The sequence below is a fragment of the Selaginella moellendorffii genome, unplaced genomic scaffold (assembly GCF_000143415.4).
Source record: "Selaginella moellendorffii unplaced genomic scaffold, v1.0 SELMOscaffold_266, whole genome shotgun sequence".
Taxonomy (NCBI): Eukaryota; Viridiplantae; Streptophyta; class Lycopodiopsida; order Selaginellales; family Selaginellaceae; genus Selaginella; species Selaginella moellendorffii.
Window position 1 is genome coordinate 1,102 of NW_003314524.1, and position 15,009 is coordinate 16,110.

The 15,009-nt window shown below is 49.5% G+C and overlaps 6 protein-coding genes and 1 non-coding gene across 9 annotated transcripts in view; 3 read left to right on the forward strand and 4 right to left on the reverse strand.

Moving 5' to 3' along the window:
* Positions 1-4,350, reverse strand: part of LOC9641028 — a gene marked incomplete at its 3' end in the record, with an annotated part of 5,426 nt that extends 1,076 nt beyond the window's left edge. Inside the window, exons 1-21 of the mRNA XM_024667953.1 lie at positions 3,808-4,350; positions 3,711-3,743; positions 3,577-3,657; positions 3,461-3,516; positions 3,313-3,396; positions 3,192-3,264; positions 3,087-3,142; positions 2,860-3,031; positions 2,690-2,800; positions 2,582-2,632; positions 2,427-2,532; positions 2,322-2,377; positions 2,139-2,267; positions 2,011-2,086; positions 1,844-1,957; positions 1,605-1,787; positions 730-1,543; positions 480-672; positions 337-430; positions 141-268; positions 4-87 (exon numbers count right to left, since the gene is read on the reverse strand). Of these exons, the coding sequence (XP_024523721.1) occupies positions 4-87; positions 141-268; positions 337-430; positions 480-672; positions 730-1,543; positions 1,605-1,787; positions 1,844-1,957; positions 2,011-2,086; positions 2,139-2,267; positions 2,322-2,377; positions 2,427-2,532; positions 2,582-2,632; positions 2,690-2,800; positions 2,860-3,031; positions 3,087-3,142; positions 3,192-3,264; positions 3,313-3,396; positions 3,461-3,516; positions 3,577-3,657; positions 3,711-3,743; positions 3,808-4,185 (3,072 nt within the window). The remainder of the gene's footprint in view (positions 1-3; positions 88-140; positions 269-336; positions 431-479; positions 673-729; positions 1,544-1,604; positions 1,788-1,843; positions 1,958-2,010; positions 2,087-2,138; positions 2,268-2,321; positions 2,378-2,426; positions 2,533-2,581; positions 2,633-2,689; positions 2,801-2,859; positions 3,032-3,086; positions 3,143-3,191; positions 3,265-3,312; positions 3,397-3,460; positions 3,517-3,576; positions 3,658-3,710; positions 3,744-3,807) is intronic.
* A 282-nt stretch (positions 4,351-4,632) lies between these two features.
* LOC112343879 (thaumatin-like protein 1) lies at positions 4,633-5,232 on the forward strand. Its single transcript, XM_024667955.1, has one exon. The coding sequence runs from the start codon at positions 4,633-4,635 to the stop codon at positions 5,230-5,232; it is 600 nt and encodes a 199-aa protein (XP_024523723.1).
* Positions 5,233-5,551: 319 nt separating this feature from the next.
* LOC9641024 (thiamine thiazole synthase 4, chloroplastic) lies at positions 5,552-7,243 on the reverse strand. Of its 2 annotated transcripts, XR_002991453.1 has the most exons (3): positions 6,320-7,243; positions 6,002-6,264; positions 5,552-5,916 (listed from the first exon to the last, which is right to left on the reverse strand). XR_002991453.1 is itself a non-coding variant. In XM_024667952.1 (2 exons), exons 1-2 carry the CDS (start codon positions 7,223-7,225, stop codon positions 6,100-6,102), a joined length of 1,071 nt encoding a protein of 356 aa, XP_024523720.1. In that variant the 5' UTR covers positions 7,226-7,243; the 3' UTR covers positions 5,703-6,099. The 2 variants fall into 2 exon arrangements, 1 of the variants encoding a protein (XP_024523720.1); XM_024667952.1 differs by having other exon boundaries at positions 5,703-6,264.
* Positions 7,244-7,359: 116 nt separating this feature from the next.
* On the reverse strand, positions 7,360-8,631 carry LOC9641025 (H/ACA ribonucleoprotein complex subunit 2-like protein). The gene is made up of 4 exons (XM_002994384.2): positions 8,461-8,631; positions 7,930-7,999; positions 7,761-7,866; positions 7,360-7,699 (listed from the first exon to the last, which is right to left on the reverse strand). Exons 1-4 carry the CDS (start codon positions 8,591-8,593, stop codon positions 7,538-7,540), a joined length of 471 nt encoding a protein of 156 aa, XP_002994430.1. The 5' UTR covers positions 8,594-8,631; the 3' UTR covers positions 7,360-7,537.
* A 921-nt stretch (positions 8,632-9,552) lies between these two features.
* On the forward strand, positions 9,553-12,526 carry LOC9641026. Of its 2 annotated transcripts, XM_024667954.1 has the most exons (6): positions 9,553-9,660; positions 9,727-9,849; positions 9,906-10,240; positions 10,328-10,406; positions 10,762-12,204; positions 12,282-12,526. In XM_024667954.1, exons 5-6 carry the CDS (start codon positions 10,783-10,785, stop codon positions 12,342-12,344), a joined length of 1,485 nt encoding a protein of 494 aa, XP_024523722.1. In that variant the 5' UTR covers positions 9,553-9,660; positions 9,727-9,849; positions 9,906-10,240; positions 10,328-10,406; positions 10,762-10,782; the 3' UTR covers positions 12,345-12,526. The 2 variants fall into 2 exon arrangements, with proteins under 2 accessions (XP_024523722.1, XP_002994426.1); XM_002994380.2 differs by lacking the exon at positions 9,553-9,660 and having other exon boundaries at positions 9,704-9,849.
* A 333-nt stretch (positions 12,527-12,859) lies between these two features.
* On the reverse strand, positions 12,860-12,932 carry TRNAK-CUU. Its single transcript has one exon. It is a non-coding gene; the product is annotated as a tRNA-Lys (tRNA).
* A 120-nt stretch (positions 12,933-13,052) lies between these two features.
* Positions 13,053-14,642, forward strand: LOC9641027 (aquaporin PIP2-7). Its single transcript, XM_002994381.2, has 4 exons — positions 13,053-13,382; positions 13,627-13,922; positions 14,178-14,318; positions 14,388-14,642. The coding sequence occupies exons 1-4, from the start codon at positions 13,091-13,093 to the stop codon at positions 14,511-14,513; spliced, it is 855 nt and encodes a 284-aa protein (XP_002994427.1). The 5' UTR covers positions 13,053-13,090; the 3' UTR covers positions 14,514-14,642.
* The last annotated feature ends 367 nt before the right edge of the window (positions 14,643-15,009 follow it).

A 15,009-nucleotide genomic window follows, 5' to 3' on the forward strand; every position in this document is an offset into this window, starting at 1 on the left:
GACTTCTTGCTGTGAGAGGTGTACGCCAGATAGCTGGAGACGCATCCGAGTTCCCTGGCTAACGGAGTTTCCCCATTCATCGAATCCCTGCAGCATTACAATCTACATTAATATGGTGCAATGAGAAGAACAGTGCCTACCTTGAACACCATGCACGGGAAGTAACTGTCGGGATCCAGTGGTTGCTTGACGCAAAACATCGATCCAGAAGGAGCGAGCTCGAGAGAGCTATTCACAAGCTCCAGTCGTGCAAGCTTGCCAGGATAAACTGCGGAAGAAAAACAGAGCGTCATTGAGGAAGAAACAACCGAAGCTATCAAGATAACAGCTGATAACCTTGACATCTCCAGTGTCCAAGCTTCTGGTTTCCAACGTAGAAGCATAGACGAGCGTCGTGAGCCGGCAGTATGCAGCCCCGAACTATGAAGTTCTGTGGAGCAGACATTATAAGCAAACCCGAAAAGAGGTTTGAGACTTACTCCGACATTCATTTTGTCCTTCTTTTGGGAAAAGCTCACGCTCTCACGTCCAAGCGAAACTGTACTAAGCCTCGTGCTCTCCAATGTCTCGAGAACCATGCACAAATTCGGACAAGGCTGTGAGAATGGCACCAGATTGTCGTAGGTGTCAAATCCCTGAACAGTAAAGTTCTGCGTTACTAGCTCCTCCAAGCTGTAGAATTTAGAACATAGATAGTAGTTAATAGCAATAAAAGATAAGCTTACGTACGTAATCCCGGTGCATGCCTTGGTATCAACATGCCATCTGGAAACGAACTCCAAGGATTTGATATTCACCTCCCAAACTGCTGGCTTAAGGTCCGGATGCCCATCAATCGAGAACTCCACCTTGTACTTCCCAGCCTTGCAAAGATCTGGAAAGATTGTGCCCGCAGCGAAGGCATAGATTCCCTTGATACCGTTTCTGGCTTCAACCTCCGCGTAGTAGCACCCTTGCATCTTCGTCTCGTCACGATCTTTCGACGAGAAATGCACTTCCGCCTTCATCCGGTGGGGGTCTGCAACAATCGCCGCTTGCTTGCAACTCGCTCCAGTGCCTTGCTGTGGACGCACCACGACCAGAAACGAGTCGATTTGGAGCACGTATCCCGCTTCGAACGTGAGGTTACTCCGATGCAGATGTTTCCCCCCAAACACTCGCCTGTCGTCGTTGTTGAGAAGCTCTACGAATGCCGGCAGCTTTCCCTTCAGCCGATTCTCCTGTGTATGCCACTCACTTGGAGTCATGCGGTGGCACTTCTCCGAATTCAGAACGCTGCAAGGAAACCACCTGCACCTGTTGAGCTTGAAGCTGCAAATCTGTGCCGTCTCAATCTTGCTCTCTTCTTCCGTAGTCAGTAGCTCCACGGGCCTGCAAACCATCTTCACTTCCCCGTATTGTTCGTCGATTCCATCGCAGAAGAACCACTCGATGACACCGTAGAAATTTTGCTTGCCTTTGTATAGCTCTTTCTGTAGCTTCACCATATCGCCCGCTCTCCAGTCCCCACGCGGATCTTTGAGGCACTTGTGAAAACAGAGAACTGAAACAATGTAAAAGTTAGTTTGTCATACGCATGAACGAGATCAACGCAAAAAGCTTACCTTCTTTTTCGACCTTTAGAAGCCTTTTCAATTCACTTTGGCCAATGACGTATGTGGGATCGTCTCCAAATTCGACCTCCCGGTCAAATTCTTCATGCATTCTCTTCGTCCAGTTTGCAAATTCGGCAATGACCTGAGGAGGCTCCAACACCTTGCTTTGAAAGTATATCGTTGTTTTCACGTCTGGAACATTCACAAACATTTCAAGAGTGGATACAAACCATATCAAAAGCTCTTACCTGCTGGGACTGTATCCTCTTCCATGCTGCCAAGTTGCTTTAACGCAGTCGTAAAAGGATGATCCTCCACAAGTTTCGTCTTGCTTGGGGTTGGATGGAACCCTGCATCCACATCTGGAAATTCGATGTTAAGAAACCACTGCGAGGATAGAATGTGTATCTCTTGCCTGCAAACACTTTCACCCTCTTTATCCAGCGTAGCACACTCTTTTTAGAAGCTGCATCCATAAACGGCATGCTATTCTGTAGAGATCAATGTCAGAAATATGGTAACTGGTATACTAATCTGGTTTACCCATCTTGCATTCGGCAGAAGTCGTCCCAACCATCTCAGTCCCACCCTGGGAAATGTGTCGAAGTTTTCCTTGAAGTCTTTTCTGCAACTCTTTAGATCTTCAATGACGTCACTCAGCTTTTCCCTTCCCTGAAACAAAGCTCCATTAGAGTCTGAATTTTTCTGATTAAAAATGGAGTATACCTTGATGCTTGGAAAGTACTGGCATGTCAAACGTGCATGGGCTTCCTCCGAAGACGCTGAGAACAAGAGTGAGAAACGAGCGATAGAACTAGTTCGGGCTCTTACCAGAAACAAGGCGCAGATCTAGAATAAACGGTTCTCCAGGGGAAGAGTGCTGGTTGCAGCTTGTAATCTCGCCGCCAAGCTCCTCCAGCAAATTCTCTCCGTTCACCTACAATTAAAACATTCGGAATTTCTGAAGTCAATTATAATCACAGCACCTCAAACTCAACAGGAGTCATAGTTCCACTCGAGCTCCCAACACCATCGTACTGTAATAAAAAAAGGTGACAGACAATGCACTTTAGTCTCAGTCATATTAGATTTACCTGGATATACAGAGAATATATGTCTTTGAGCATTTGCTTCACTTGCTTCAAGACCCAGTACTGCCGTTGTCCTTCGATACACGCAGAAGATTTCAGGTCAGATATCTTCACCTGCAACGCAAAACCAAGTCGAGTTTAAACAGTAGTGCGAATCAATCACACACACTTACACAAGTAAAACTTCCGTGAGGTGACTTCTTAGCCTCCTCCTCAGTCATCAGATGAAAGCCTCCGCGGGTTCTCCAAATCCGACTGCCTCCTCCTGTTTCCATTGCAGCTTTGCTGAATTTGAGGCTGACCACTCGCTTGGACTTCCTCGTCTTCGAGCGAACTTCCACAGACCTGAAGATCCGAAGCCAACAACCAGTTTCCAATAAAGAAGAAATGGACGACTTACAAGCCAAGGAAGAGAGCAGCAGCGACCCCTCCAGCACCGTACTTCCCAAGATAAGGCTACAACCCAAAGTATGATCGAGAGGACCAACGAATATCACACAGATACCTTGAGAAATGGAGGATCGCCGCCAATTCCCTGTCGATGAACATTCCGGTGATTGGAAGCTCCCACGGTTCCCCTACTCGCATTCGTGTCAGCCATAGCAAGAAGTAATCAAACTACGTACCATTTCTCGATTGAATCTTGAGCCGTGGCATCCATTCCCATTCCCGTATCAAAGATTGTAATGGTATCTTGATCAATCTCCACGCTGAGGCAAAACCTAGCTCTCGTGAGTATACAAGAACAGAACGAAAGAGAGTTAAAGAATCTACCTGACGAGTCGCCTGAAACCTGGTTGATTCTCCCACACTGCTTGCAGTGCATTGTCCTGTGAAAAAAAGAAAGAGAGAAAATCTTCCAACACGGAGAAAGGCCGTTTCATCCATACCACATGATCGGCTAGAGCTGTCTCTAGCGTGTATCCGTCCGGGAGCCTCTCTAGCATTTCAACTTCTGGTGTCACGTTCCACTGCAAAAGAAAAAACGAAACCGATGGAACGAAAAACAAACAAGATTGCTTACCCAATACCGGTGAACCGTGCGCTTGTTCCCATCCTGGAGACACAAAAAACGCTGAGAAAAGGAACTCGAAAGGGAGTGGAAATGAAGAGCCACATACCTGGACAAGGATCTTCCTCCGCGCGCCCTCGGAGAAAAGCTTCCCGATATCATCGATTCTTTCGCCACTCTCATCCTCGACCCACATTTCCTTGCTCCAATCGAGCTTCCGCACCCCATCGGGACCATCTGCAGGCCGCTCTGCAAGATCGTCGAGCAAGGCATCCACATTTTCGTAGGAAGATCTCTTGATCTCCACGCCGCTCACAACCTCGCCATTTGGTAGCAGGAAATCTGCCGAAACTATATCCAGCGACACCTGATCCTTGAACTTGAGCTTCTTGCGAGCCGTGGAGTCGGGATTGAGCGACGGCCTGCGAAAGCCTCGCCTCTTGCGCGGGATCATCGCTGGCGCTTCCATTCTATCGCTGCTCTCCATCTATCAATCCTGTCGATCCATCGATCATCGCCCTAGAGCATTACGATCGCCTGACACCAAGAAATATCCTCTTCGGCTGAAAGTTATTAGAATCATAAATCGTCGTCTTTCTTCTACGTATCGGAAATCTCCTCGGTCAAAACAAGAGCGCAACTTATAATACTACTTGAATCCAAGATTGGACTTGAGAAGATTATTTAGACCTCATCACACAGTGTGGCAGCGCCAGATCATCGCTACTTAGTGTTGCAAGTAATTGATATAGTCTTAAGCTCAAACCACGTGTTTGCATGAATATGGATGTGAGCAAAAAAGAATTTTTCCTACCCACTGCCGATCGCTCGCCCATGTTCGTTTGCCATGTTCGTTTGCGTGTGATGCACAAACTCTTTCACATCTAGACTATATAAGAAACTTGAAATAGAGAACGTATCATATATAATTCCAATGGCAAGCTCTAATGCGCTCCTAGCTGCTCTTGTTGCTTTAAGTCTTTGTTTTGCAGCAATCCCACTCGCAGCAGCCACTTCCTTCAACGTTGTCAATCGCTGCGGGGGCTCGCTTAATATCATCGTCCGCGAGAACGCCGGAGGCCCCTCGATTGGAACCTCCGGATTCACTCTCTCCCCCGGCGCATCTCGCCGACTAAGTCCTCCGAATCGCTGGGCGGGAAACATCGGCACTGGAACTCCCGGCCTCCTGGCCGAGTTCTCGATCAACAGCAACAGGAACCTTGATTTCTACGACATCAGCGCCGTGGATGGCTTCTTCATCGGCACTGGGATGAGCATCACTGGATCTGGCAGGGGTCTGACTTGCCGAGCGGATGCTGGAACTTGTCCTCCCCAGAACAGGAATGGGAATACTTGCGCCAGTCCCAACAGGAACGATCCAAACTCGCAGTACGCGCGGAACGTCCGTGCCTCATGCCCGGATGCTTATAGCTGGTCTGGTGACGACACCAAGACTTTTGCTACTGGAACCGGAGGAACTTTCAGCATTACGTTCTGCCCGTCATCAATCAATCTCTTTGCAGCAAATAAATGAATTCCGGTCTTCTACTTGAGTTGTCTATAGTTATTATATCCATGGCCACCTCCACAACGCGTCCACGTCGCACGGGGCAAGAATGTACCGCGCGTCATCCACGCGTCCCGCGCGGCCAAGTCCACCATGCACCGAGAATACGGGGTTTGTTTAATTATATGGTATGATATTTTATTGTAAGAACCCGGTTGCTGAGATGATGGCTATGCCGAAGGGTCCACTCAACAAGGATTAACAATTTGCTCTTTACCCCTTGTTCTGGTCACAAGCTCAGAAAAACAGCTTAGACTAGTCATTTAGGACATCGGTCTCCCAAAAAAACGTCAAACCTTGCCAATAGTAATTTAAAATAGAATAAAGTAAACAATATTCTTAGCTCTAAGTTTACGAAGTCCAAACACAAAATAAATTCGGGAAGGAAATGCCGGGTCGCTCACACCATTGAAGATGGTAGCGTTGGACGCGCTCGGTTTTCTCATTATCATTCTCGATAGAGTCACTTTAAGTTGGATATCTGAGATACGGTGCACAAGCTTGATTCTGTGCGATCATCATAAAACCTGCACAGAAAAATAAAACACAGCGTCGGCACACTCCCTTCGCAGGAATTATCCTGATCAGGTCGTGAGGGTCTCATCTCAGCCTACCCTTTCAGAAGAAAGACTCTTTTCAGGGCAAGCACCCCTGGTGCCAGATTTCATCAGTTTCAAGAGCTTAAGCTTGCAAACCAAATTACCAAACAAGTAGTAGCAAACAGAAAAATACTTACTGAAAAAACAGAAAGTAGCAGCCTTATCCCATGGAGAACCACACGCTCGGAAGATGATTCACTCCACTCGTAAAACCAGAGATTTTTCGAGTGAGTGATCACGCCGTGGCGGTGGTCTCGTCGTCTTCGGCCGATGCAAGAACCAGCTCTGGGAGATAGCCGGCCTTGAGAGTTCCATCGATGGCATTGGGCATGCCCAGTGACTTGAGAGCCAAGTGAGCTGCCTTCTGCCCAGAGATCATCATCGCTCCAAAAGTCGGCCCCTGGAACCGAGAAACGTTAAGACGGACAACAAAGAAAGAACAAAAACCTCTTTACCATCCTCGGTGCCCCATCGATCTCCGCGACTTCCATGCCAGTGACGATCATCCCAGGAACAACCTCGCGAGTGAGCCTCACGATCGCGTCCTCGGCAGTGTTCATGTCCAGCGCCTTCATCCCGGGGACGCTATCGATCATGCCGATGCTCTTGAGCCTCTTGACACCGGCGGCTCCAAACGGACCATCATGTCCGCAAGAGCTCACCACCACCTTGGCCTCCATCACATTCGGATCCATGCAGCTCTGGGTGTGGTGATTCATGGAAACGAGCGCCCAGTTCGTCACCACCCCGGCAACCTTGTCCTCCTTGATGATCAAATCCTCGGCCGCCACTGCGTTGAAGAGCTTCACGTTGGGCCTCGCCAAAACCTTGCTCATGATCGTGGACGTGAAGAGCGCGGCGTGCTTGACAACCACGTAGTGCTCGAGCTCGTCGTACGGCACGCCGACCTCGTCCAGGAAGAGATGGGCCGGCTTCCGTACGATCATGGCCGAGAAGAGCTGCCCGCCCAGCCACGCGCCGCCGCCGGGGCTCACGGACTGCTCCACCACCGCCACGCTCACGTTAGGGTTCTTGCTCAGCTCGTAGGCGCAGGAGAGGCCCGCGGATCCGGCGCCAACGATCACCACGTCCGTGTCGGCGTAGGTGATCATGTCGGTCATGTAGCGGCGAGTCATCTCCCGGGCCACCAGCGACTCCTTGATCGGATCGAAGGAGAATTTGTTGAGATCGTAGCGCGCGCTTGGGGAAATCGAACTCGAGCAGGAGATTGCCGCCGGAGGAGAGGAGATTACCTTGACGCGCGCGCCGGCAAGGGAGGAGCGCGACGAGGCGAGCGATTCCGCGACGCCATTGCCGGAGGAGAGGCGGGGAGACGAGAATGCTATCGAAGCAGCGGCCATGGCGTGAATGATTGAAGCAAAGCCTCTCCCACACTCGGGATTTAAACTGGGAAGAAGAAATCTCCACCGTCCACGTGTCGGAAAAGCATCGAAATATCTTGCATGCCATCTATTGCGCAAACAACAAAAAAAGAGAAGAAAACAAAACCACGTACGGCATGTGATATTTGCGTTCGTACAATAGAAGAAGCTGACAACCTTCTACGATTGATCCTGGTCTCTACAAAGATTTGTCAATGTTAAACTTCGAGCGAGCATAAGTTGGAGCTCCTGTCTCGAGACAAATCAAATCACAGACAAAGATCGGGAATTTTAGTAGATTGTGCTGGCGAGAGACTTGACCTCTTTGGAGACGTCCGTGTAATCCTCCATGAAGCCTTGCTTTTCTTCGTCCTCCAGCTTGCCTTTGACAGGATTTAACAGCACCAGCATGCAGCAAGCCGGACGCTTCTGAGCGGCGGCGCCTCCCAAATCCTGAAAAGATAGAAAAGGAATGAGTACAAAGGTAAAAAAGGATGAGAAACAAAAACGATGCCTCTTTTGAAGGAACGTAGATGTAAGGAATGTCCGACTCTTCGCAGAGTATTGGCAAGTGTGTGATTACATCGATTGGTGAGATATCTCCTGCGATTACACAGAGCCTGCAAAGTAGAAAGCAGAAAGATGGATCTGGCACTGTAAGATTGCAAACTGGAAGCTCTTACCCCTTCTGTCCCCGGCGAACAGCTTTTACGACCTCCTTTACTCCCCTCCTGAGTTGCTTGTTCTGAGCCGCTGCAAAAACAAAGACCGCAAATCTTGTCACATAAGAGAGTAATACTTGTAAGAAAAGATAACCTCAGACAGCGAATAGCAGCAGCAAGGCGAGAAAAATCCCACCTTTCAGCCGGTAATTCCAGAAAAATTAAGTCATCATAGGCCTAAAGACCAAGAGCAGGAAAAAAAACTTAAGAACGAAACACAGGGCCTCAGCCAGCCTAAAGTCGCAGCACCAAGGCGAAGCAAAACTTCGTCTTTCAGCCGGTAATTCCAGAAAAACGAAACATCATCGGCCAAAAGAACAAAAAAAGAGAGAGAGAAAAAAAAAGTGGAGAAATAAAGCAGAAAAGCCTCAGCAGCCAAATCGCAGCATCAAGGCGAAGAGATCCTCGCCTTTAAGCCGGTAATTCCAGAATCAAAACGATCCAAACATCATCGGCTATTGCACGCATTCATTCTTCCTTCTAGATCCATACCTCTCCGGACGAGCTTGAGCGTCTTCTTACAAAGGCGCTTGCCCGCTAGTGGCCTGGCGATGATCGACACATGCTGCCGCTTCTTGCGATCCTTTTCCTTGTCTTTCTTGTTGCCCTCGCCGTCACTCACCATTGCCACATAAAACCCTAGCCCCTAAACCCTAAGCCCTAAATCATGAACCCTAAACATTCCAAAGAACGATCAAACCGTCAACTTTTCTTATAGTGGAACGTTAGGTCTCAGTGGTTGAAGCGTCCAAAGTATCTCTCTCCTTTTTTTCTTTCTTTTGACCCATGGTCTTAAATGTCCTGTGCGTGCTTTTGATAACGACCAAGTTTGAAATGTATGACACTCTTCCATGTTCCTTGTCCTGCAAAGTTTCACGTAGCTCCACACCGAAACACGAAATCTCCAACTTAACCTTTTGCGGCCAAGATCAAGAGCACTGAACGAAAACAAGTTCTCCCAGCCCAATGCGTGAATCAAAAGCCAACAGCCAGCGAAAAATGCGTGAGTTTTGGCCCCATGATTTTATTTCAGTCACATCCTTCTCATGAGACTGGCCTCCTGTTTGATCGATGCCAACAAAAGCTTGTGCAAGTGGATTCAACACGGAACATTCCACGGATCCTTCATGACAAAGTCAACGTTTGGATCACGCTTCTAATCGCGTGTAAACCTCCAAAAGGCCCCCATGCTCCAGCGTTGAAGAAATCGGGATCGATCGTTCGTAGCTTTATTCGATTCAATCACGGAAGTTGAATCCAAACACATGTTGCTAAGAGCCACTGGCCAGCATCTGATCCTACGCAAAATAGAAAATCACTATCCAATTTCTTCTAGACTTCCAAATGTAGGGGAAGAAAGGTTGCAGGCGCAAAGATATGTTGACCCGGAAAATACTGAATGGTAAAATCTAGGATCGTATTTTAGGGTTTATGCGAAACTTCTAAAGTTCCGACGCGAGCTCCCTATGCCCCTAGAAAGCCACAGGACTTGTCGCGATGCCCTTGTCCCAAGATAAACACCGTTTGAATTTCCCGCCATTTTAAACTAAGGAGTTGAATAATCGGGGGTCTTCGTTTGCCCCAGAGCTTCGTAGTGTTATTTATTCTCGCATTGTCTCGCCGTTCGTCGTGTTCTTCGTCGCGTCGCCGCCGTCGTGATTCGCGGGACCGCCCTCGTTTGCTGTCGGCCTGGTAAGATGATCGATTGGCGTGGTTTGATCCCGATTTCTCGCAGATTTTGATGTTCCTTTCGGTTAGGTCTGCTCGTTCTATCGATCGAGGTGCTCTAATCGATCGATCGTGAGTGGCGTGTATGCCGCTACTCCATCAGCCGCAAAGATCCCGTGGAAATCGTCTTCGTTCCCAAATTTCCGCGCACAGGTGTCGCGTTTCTACAATTCCGTTGTGGGACTGACCGTGGGACTCTCTTAAAACAGAGAAAAGGAGGGAGGGAGGGACTGACGTCTCGCAACAACCACTGCTGTGAAAATATCCTTTGTGTCCGGGAGCGCTTTAAAGCACTGGGCAGGAAGAGCGCTTTGGATGGATGGCTGCTGGCTGGGCCGAGGATTTGTGGCAAACTTTTAAGCTCCGAATTTATCGGGCTCTCTCTCTCTCTCTCTCTCTCTCTCTCTCTCCTTTTTTTTCTTCTTTCTGGTCCATCTCGAAACACCACTGCCTAATCGCGTGAAGTGCTCCAGAGCTTTCAGAGGTAGAGGAGAGGAGCTGTAGCAGCTGGTCTGAGAGGGACGCGCGGTTTATTACTGTGAAGGTATAGCTCCTCTCCTGGCAGATTGTTCTTGTTTGTTTTTTGTTTTCTGAAAAAAAAAAACCTCATGCGTGTCCGTTTTAAATGCAGTTCGGTGGAGATTGTCACACTGGCATGTGTTGGGCGAATTCTCTAAAGGCTTCGCAAACTTACGGAAACGGCAAAAGAGGTCAAGATCTCTCAACTTACGAGTGCTCGCTAGAAAGGTTGCGCTGCTGCCTTTGTTTTGTTCGTCCTTGGCCTTTTCTTTCTTCTTCGAGGTTTGCTTGCATCTATCGAGTCGAGCTGTGAGATCGACCTTGCGCTCGCTCAGTGCGCATTGCGCAACGTACTGACGAGGCCTTTTCCCTGAGCCTCTTTTTCCTTTCGAAAGTGAAACTCTGCATCTTTGGTGGCGTCATGGCTTTAGTGGCAGTGGTCCATTCTAGCTGGCTACGTTCCTCGTAGGGCTTGCTCGGTTTTCTTTGAAAAAAATGCGAGGCGGCATAACCGGTCTCTGGGGCTAAACTGTTGTGTTTTTCCAGGCCTGAAAGCTTGAAGTGACGATGACGATGATCGTGCGGGAGATGATTCTGCTGGATCAAGCGTGCTTCGAGCCGGATGATCCCCACAGCTTCAACGATGATTCAGGATGGTTGGGACCTCCCAGTGCTGTTCCATTCGCCTGGGAGCTGGCTCCTGGAACTCCGAAGCAGGAGAGAAAATCAGCTCCTGAAGTGTCGGATTCAACAAGGGAGGCTTTCTCTGGAGAAGTTTGCAAGGCAATTGTCAAGGTTGAATCTGAAGGGGAGGACTCCGGCGAGCCGGACAGGCACTCAGTTCACATCTTAGAAAATGCCCCTCGCTCCTTCCTGGAGTCCCGGAACAGCGAAGTCTCAGGCGAGCCAGCGGATCATTTCAAGGAACGGACAGTCGCGTTCAAGTGGGAGATGGAGCCTGGCATACCGAGAGATCCATTGACGTGTCGGGAAGTTCTCGACTGCCCGCTTACGCCTCCGCCAGTGTTCCACTCCCGGAGCATGGTCGTGTACTCTAGCAGGAGCAGCAAGAAGACATTTTCTCTGTCCGAGAGATTGAGAAGCTTGCTGTGGATACAGCCGCACAGGAAGCAGCCCGACTTTCAAACGCGCCTGAATCCTCCAGGAAGGGCTTCCTCGAAGACCACAAAGGCGACGCTTCTGCTCAAGAATTCACCGCACAACGGCTCAAGCAATTCGCTGTCGAAGAAGAACGGTGCTGCTCATTCGGACGAGGAGGAGGACCTCTCACCAGTAAGTGTTTTGGATTACAACAGCTCCATGAGGTCCAGCAGCCACCCTGCGGATAACAGCAACAACAGTAACAGGCTTTCGTCGGCGTCGTCCTCGAGACGCTCGCACTATCACACGCCACAGCACTCTTTCTCCGGGGATGTCAACGCAGCAAACTTATCGTCGACAGGCAGCTTCACGTCGTTCATCGGATCTAGCAAGCGAAGCAGTCTCTCGGCTCTTCTCATCCGGAGGAACAAGAACAGGGAGCCGACGGGCTGCTTGACGATGCTCCGCTCGAATTCATTCGCCACTACAAACGACTCGTTTGAAGAGGCAGTGAGCGAGGTCAACAGCAGTGACAGATCCTCGTCTCTCAGCAGCGACGAGAATCACAAGAAGCCAGGCACCAACAAAGACTGTGGCGAGAGCTCCGACGAAGACGCTCGATCGGTTTACTTCTCGCCGGCTCCAAACATCGAGAGTCCGAGGAAGTCATTCTCGTTCCAGAGCAGAGCCATGGACGACGAACGGGACGCCGCCAAGTTCAAGATCATTGACCGAGTCGACTCTCTGGAGACGATCGATCCGGGCTTTGCTCCATCGGAGCTTGGCGACGTTAGCTACCAGCGCAACATTCTCAACAGGATGACGAGCTGTGCTCGCTGGCAAAGGAAGCAGGCATCGATCAAGCAGACCAGGAGTGGCAGCCATCTCGTAAGTTCTTTCACTTCATTTTTTTATCAAGATCTCTGCTAACACTGAGTGTACCAAAAACAAAATCTCTGTTCCAGGCCAGGAGCTTGTTTGGGCGAGTGACAGTGTGCTGCTACGTCCCGCGTGAAGATCAATGCTGATGGCATTCATGGTCGACTTATTAGAACTCAACAAAAGCCAGCCAGTTCGTGATAGGAACAAGTGCTGCGTGTAAAAACAAAATGAAAATACAAAAAATTCTCATTGCGGCGTGCTTTAAGCTTGCTGAATGTACTAAGATTTTCAACGGTAAATAGTTTGGGTGAACAAAGTTTGGCAAGAACATATCTTGCAGAGAGATTTTAAGAACTTTGGTAGTTGCTTAGTGTTGGCAAGAAAATATCTTGAAGTGGAACTTTGGTAGTTAGTTTAGAGGTTGGTAAGAAAATATCTTGAAGAGCATGGCTCGTGGATGAAGTTAAAGTTTAGTGATTTAAAGAAAGTATCAAGAAGAGCATGGACGACGAGCAAGAGATTTCAAACTTTATGGTTGTCTCCAGCACGGCCTAGACAAACTTCTCGATCTTTTGGCGGTTCTCGAAGATCCAACCTTTACGCCAGCGTAACGTCAAGCGATGTAAAACAAATTGTAATTTGAATAGCTCAGAGATTCAATCGCCGCCCGAGGGGCTCGAACCCTCGGCCACAAGGTTAAGAGCCTTGCGCTCTGCCGACTGAGCTAGGGCGGCATTAGCGGGAAAGAGAGTCGTTTAATTCAAACTCGATATTTAAACACACTTTTCTGATTTAGCGGCCATTTATAAAGAAACCACTGCTTCGTTCCTCTTTTCCCCTTCCTTGCTCGAGCCTTTCGTGTTTGTGAGAGCGCCCGCCCGCCCTCTCCACCATGAGCAAGGACTTGGAGAATGGCAATGCCGCCAAGGATTTCTCTGAGCCCCCGCCGACGCCTCTCATCGATCTTGCGGAGCTCAAGTCGTGGTCGCTCTACCGGGCTTGCATCGTCGAGCTCGTTGCCACGCTCTTGTTCCTCTACATTGGCGTCACTGCGCTCATCGGGCACGCCAGGGCGCAGGCGGCCGCGGGCGGGGATTCTTGCGGCGGGATTGGGCTGCTGGGCGTCGCGTGGGTGTTCGGCGGCATGATCTTCGTCCTCGTCTACTGCACGGCCGGCGTCTCTGGTACGCATCGATTCATCCATCGCTTTCTTTCTCCGATTGCCCGTCTTGTTTTGCCGCTTCTTTCTCGTTTCTTGATTTTCAAAATAGTTCGTGCCGCCATTGGCGATTTCTTTACTCTGTTCTTCCCCAATTCTTCTCCGCGATCCAGCTTCCTCCCAAGAACAAGAAATCCCTGGGATCCATATCCGAGAGAGAGAGAGAGAGAGAGAGAGAGAGATCTCACAGATTTCTTCTGGCTGTGTAGGTGGTCATCTAAATCCTGCCGTTACATTTGGCATGTTCTTGGCCCGGAAGGTTTCGATTCCCCGTGCGCTGCTCTACGTTGCGTCCCAGGTCGCGGGCGCGATCTTTGGGGCGGGGCTGGCCAAAGGCTTCCAGGCCAGCTTCTACAATGGCAACATGGGTGGCGCCACTTTCATCCAGAATGGCTACACCAAAGCCGAGGGACTGGGCGCTGAGATCATCGGGACTTTTGTGCTCGCTTACACTGTCTTCTCCGCCACTGATCCCAAACGAGTTGCTCGTGACTCTCACGTTCCGGTAAGTGTTTCTCATGCCTCTTTTCCACCTTTTTCCTCTTTCATCCTGAATAGTCATTCATTCTTAGTCCCTTTTTCTTGCTCTTTTTCTCCTGTGCTTCTGGATTCATGCCGAGCGCCAAAAAGAGAGGAAAAGAAACAAGGATCGACTCAGGTTGATCGTGACTCCCTGCTTGACTTACAGGGAACTTGACTGACTCAGACTTAGCAGCCGCGGGTTGTAGTGGAACTAATTAGTTCTAGTTTTGATTTTCAGGTCCTCGCTCCGCTCCCGATCGGATTCGCCGTGTTCATGGTTCACCTGGCTCTGCTGCCCGTGACTGGCTCGAGTGTGAATCCGGCTCGCAGCTTTGCAACGGCTGTCATCTACAATAACAGCAGAGTTTGGAACGATCAGGTAAGTTGGTTCTTCCGCATTTAATTCGCAGCCGAAAGAAAGAAAAAATTCGTTTGTTTGGATCTCCAGTGGGTTTACTGGGTTGGACCGCTTCTTGGAGCTGCGCTCGCCGCAATGTATCATCAATACATTCTTCGTGGCGGAGCTCGCGCCGTCAGAGCTCTCAACTCTTTCAGGAGTTCGTCCATGCACTAAAACGACGTAGAAGTAAGTTGGCTTATGTGTTCTAATTAATCACTAGTTACAAAGTAGATTTCCCATTCACTTGTAAAAAAAATGTTTACACACAAGCAAAGCAAGCACAAGAAAAACTATTTACTTGAATCCACCACACTCGTATAGACACACAAGTAATTTTAGATGGGAGCTACCTTGCTAAAGAGACGCAAGATTCCAAACGTGACAAGCATTGCCATCCATCCTCCCAGCACGACCCTTGCAATCGACTTTGGCAGCGGGCTCCCGCCCATCCACGCCCCAATCGCCCCGAAAATGAAGAGCCCAGCGCTGGTTGACACCGCCAATGCGATCATCCGGAGCTTGAATCCCTCCACAAACGCCCCGGCAAGCAGGGGAATCATCCCCCCGGAGGAAAACGCGGTTGCGGACGCGAGCGCTGCCTGGATAGGATTGGCGAGATCATCCACATCGATCCCGAGCTCCTCCCGCGCGTGGATTTTCACGGGATCCT

What these genes read in the sequence shown, in the direction of transcription:
- LOC112343879 (XM_024667955.1), top strand. Translation starts at nt 4,633, where the DNA reads ATGGCAAGCTCTAATGCGCTCCTAGCTGCTCTTGTTGCTTTAAGTCTT.
- LOC9641024 (XM_024667952.1), bottom strand. Translation starts at nt 7,225, where the DNA reads ATGGCCGCTGCTTCGATAGCATTCTCGTCTCCCCGCCTCTCCTCCGGC. An exon ending in TCGATGGGGCACCGAGGATG is followed by an intron (nt 6,265 to 6,319) that starts GTAAAGAGGTTT and finishes TCTCGGTTCCAG; the next exon opens with GGGCCGACTTTTGGAGCGAT.
- LOC9641025 (XM_002994384.2), bottom strand. Translation starts at nt 8,593, where the DNA reads ATGGTGAGTGACGGCGAGGGCAACAAGAAAGACAAGGAAAAGGATCGC. An exon ending in GTTCGCCGGGGACAGAAGGG is followed by an intron (nt 7,867 to 7,929) that starts GTAAGAGCTTCC and finishes TCTACTTTGCAG; the next exon opens with GCTCTGTGTAATCGCAGGAG. An exon ending in TCTACGTTCCTTCAAAAGAG is followed by an intron (nt 7,700 to 7,760) that starts GCATCGTTTTTG and finishes CTATCTTTTCAG; the next exon opens with GATTTGGGAGGCGCCGCCGC.
- LOC9641026 (XM_024667954.1), top strand. Translation starts at nt 10,783, where the DNA reads ATGACGATGATCGTGCGGGAGATGATTCTGCTGGATCAAGCGTGCTTC. An exon ending in CCAGGAGTGGCAGCCATCTC is followed by an intron (nt 12,205 to 12,281) that starts GTAAGTTCTTTC and finishes TCTCTGTTCCAG; the next exon opens with GCCAGGAGCTTGTTTGGGCG.
- LOC9641027 (XM_002994381.2), top strand. Translation starts at nt 13,091, where the DNA reads ATGAGCAAGGACTTGGAGAATGGCAATGCCGCCAAGGATTTCTCTGAG. An exon ending in CTCGTGACTCTCACGTTCCG is followed by an intron (nt 13,923 to 14,177) that starts GTAAGTGTTTCT and finishes TTTGATTTTCAG; the next exon opens with GTCCTCGCTCCGCTCCCGAT. An exon ending in GCAGAGTTTGGAACGATCAG is followed by an intron (nt 14,319 to 14,387) that starts GTAAGTTGGTTC and finishes TTGGATCTCCAG; the next exon opens with TGGGTTTACTGGGTTGGACC.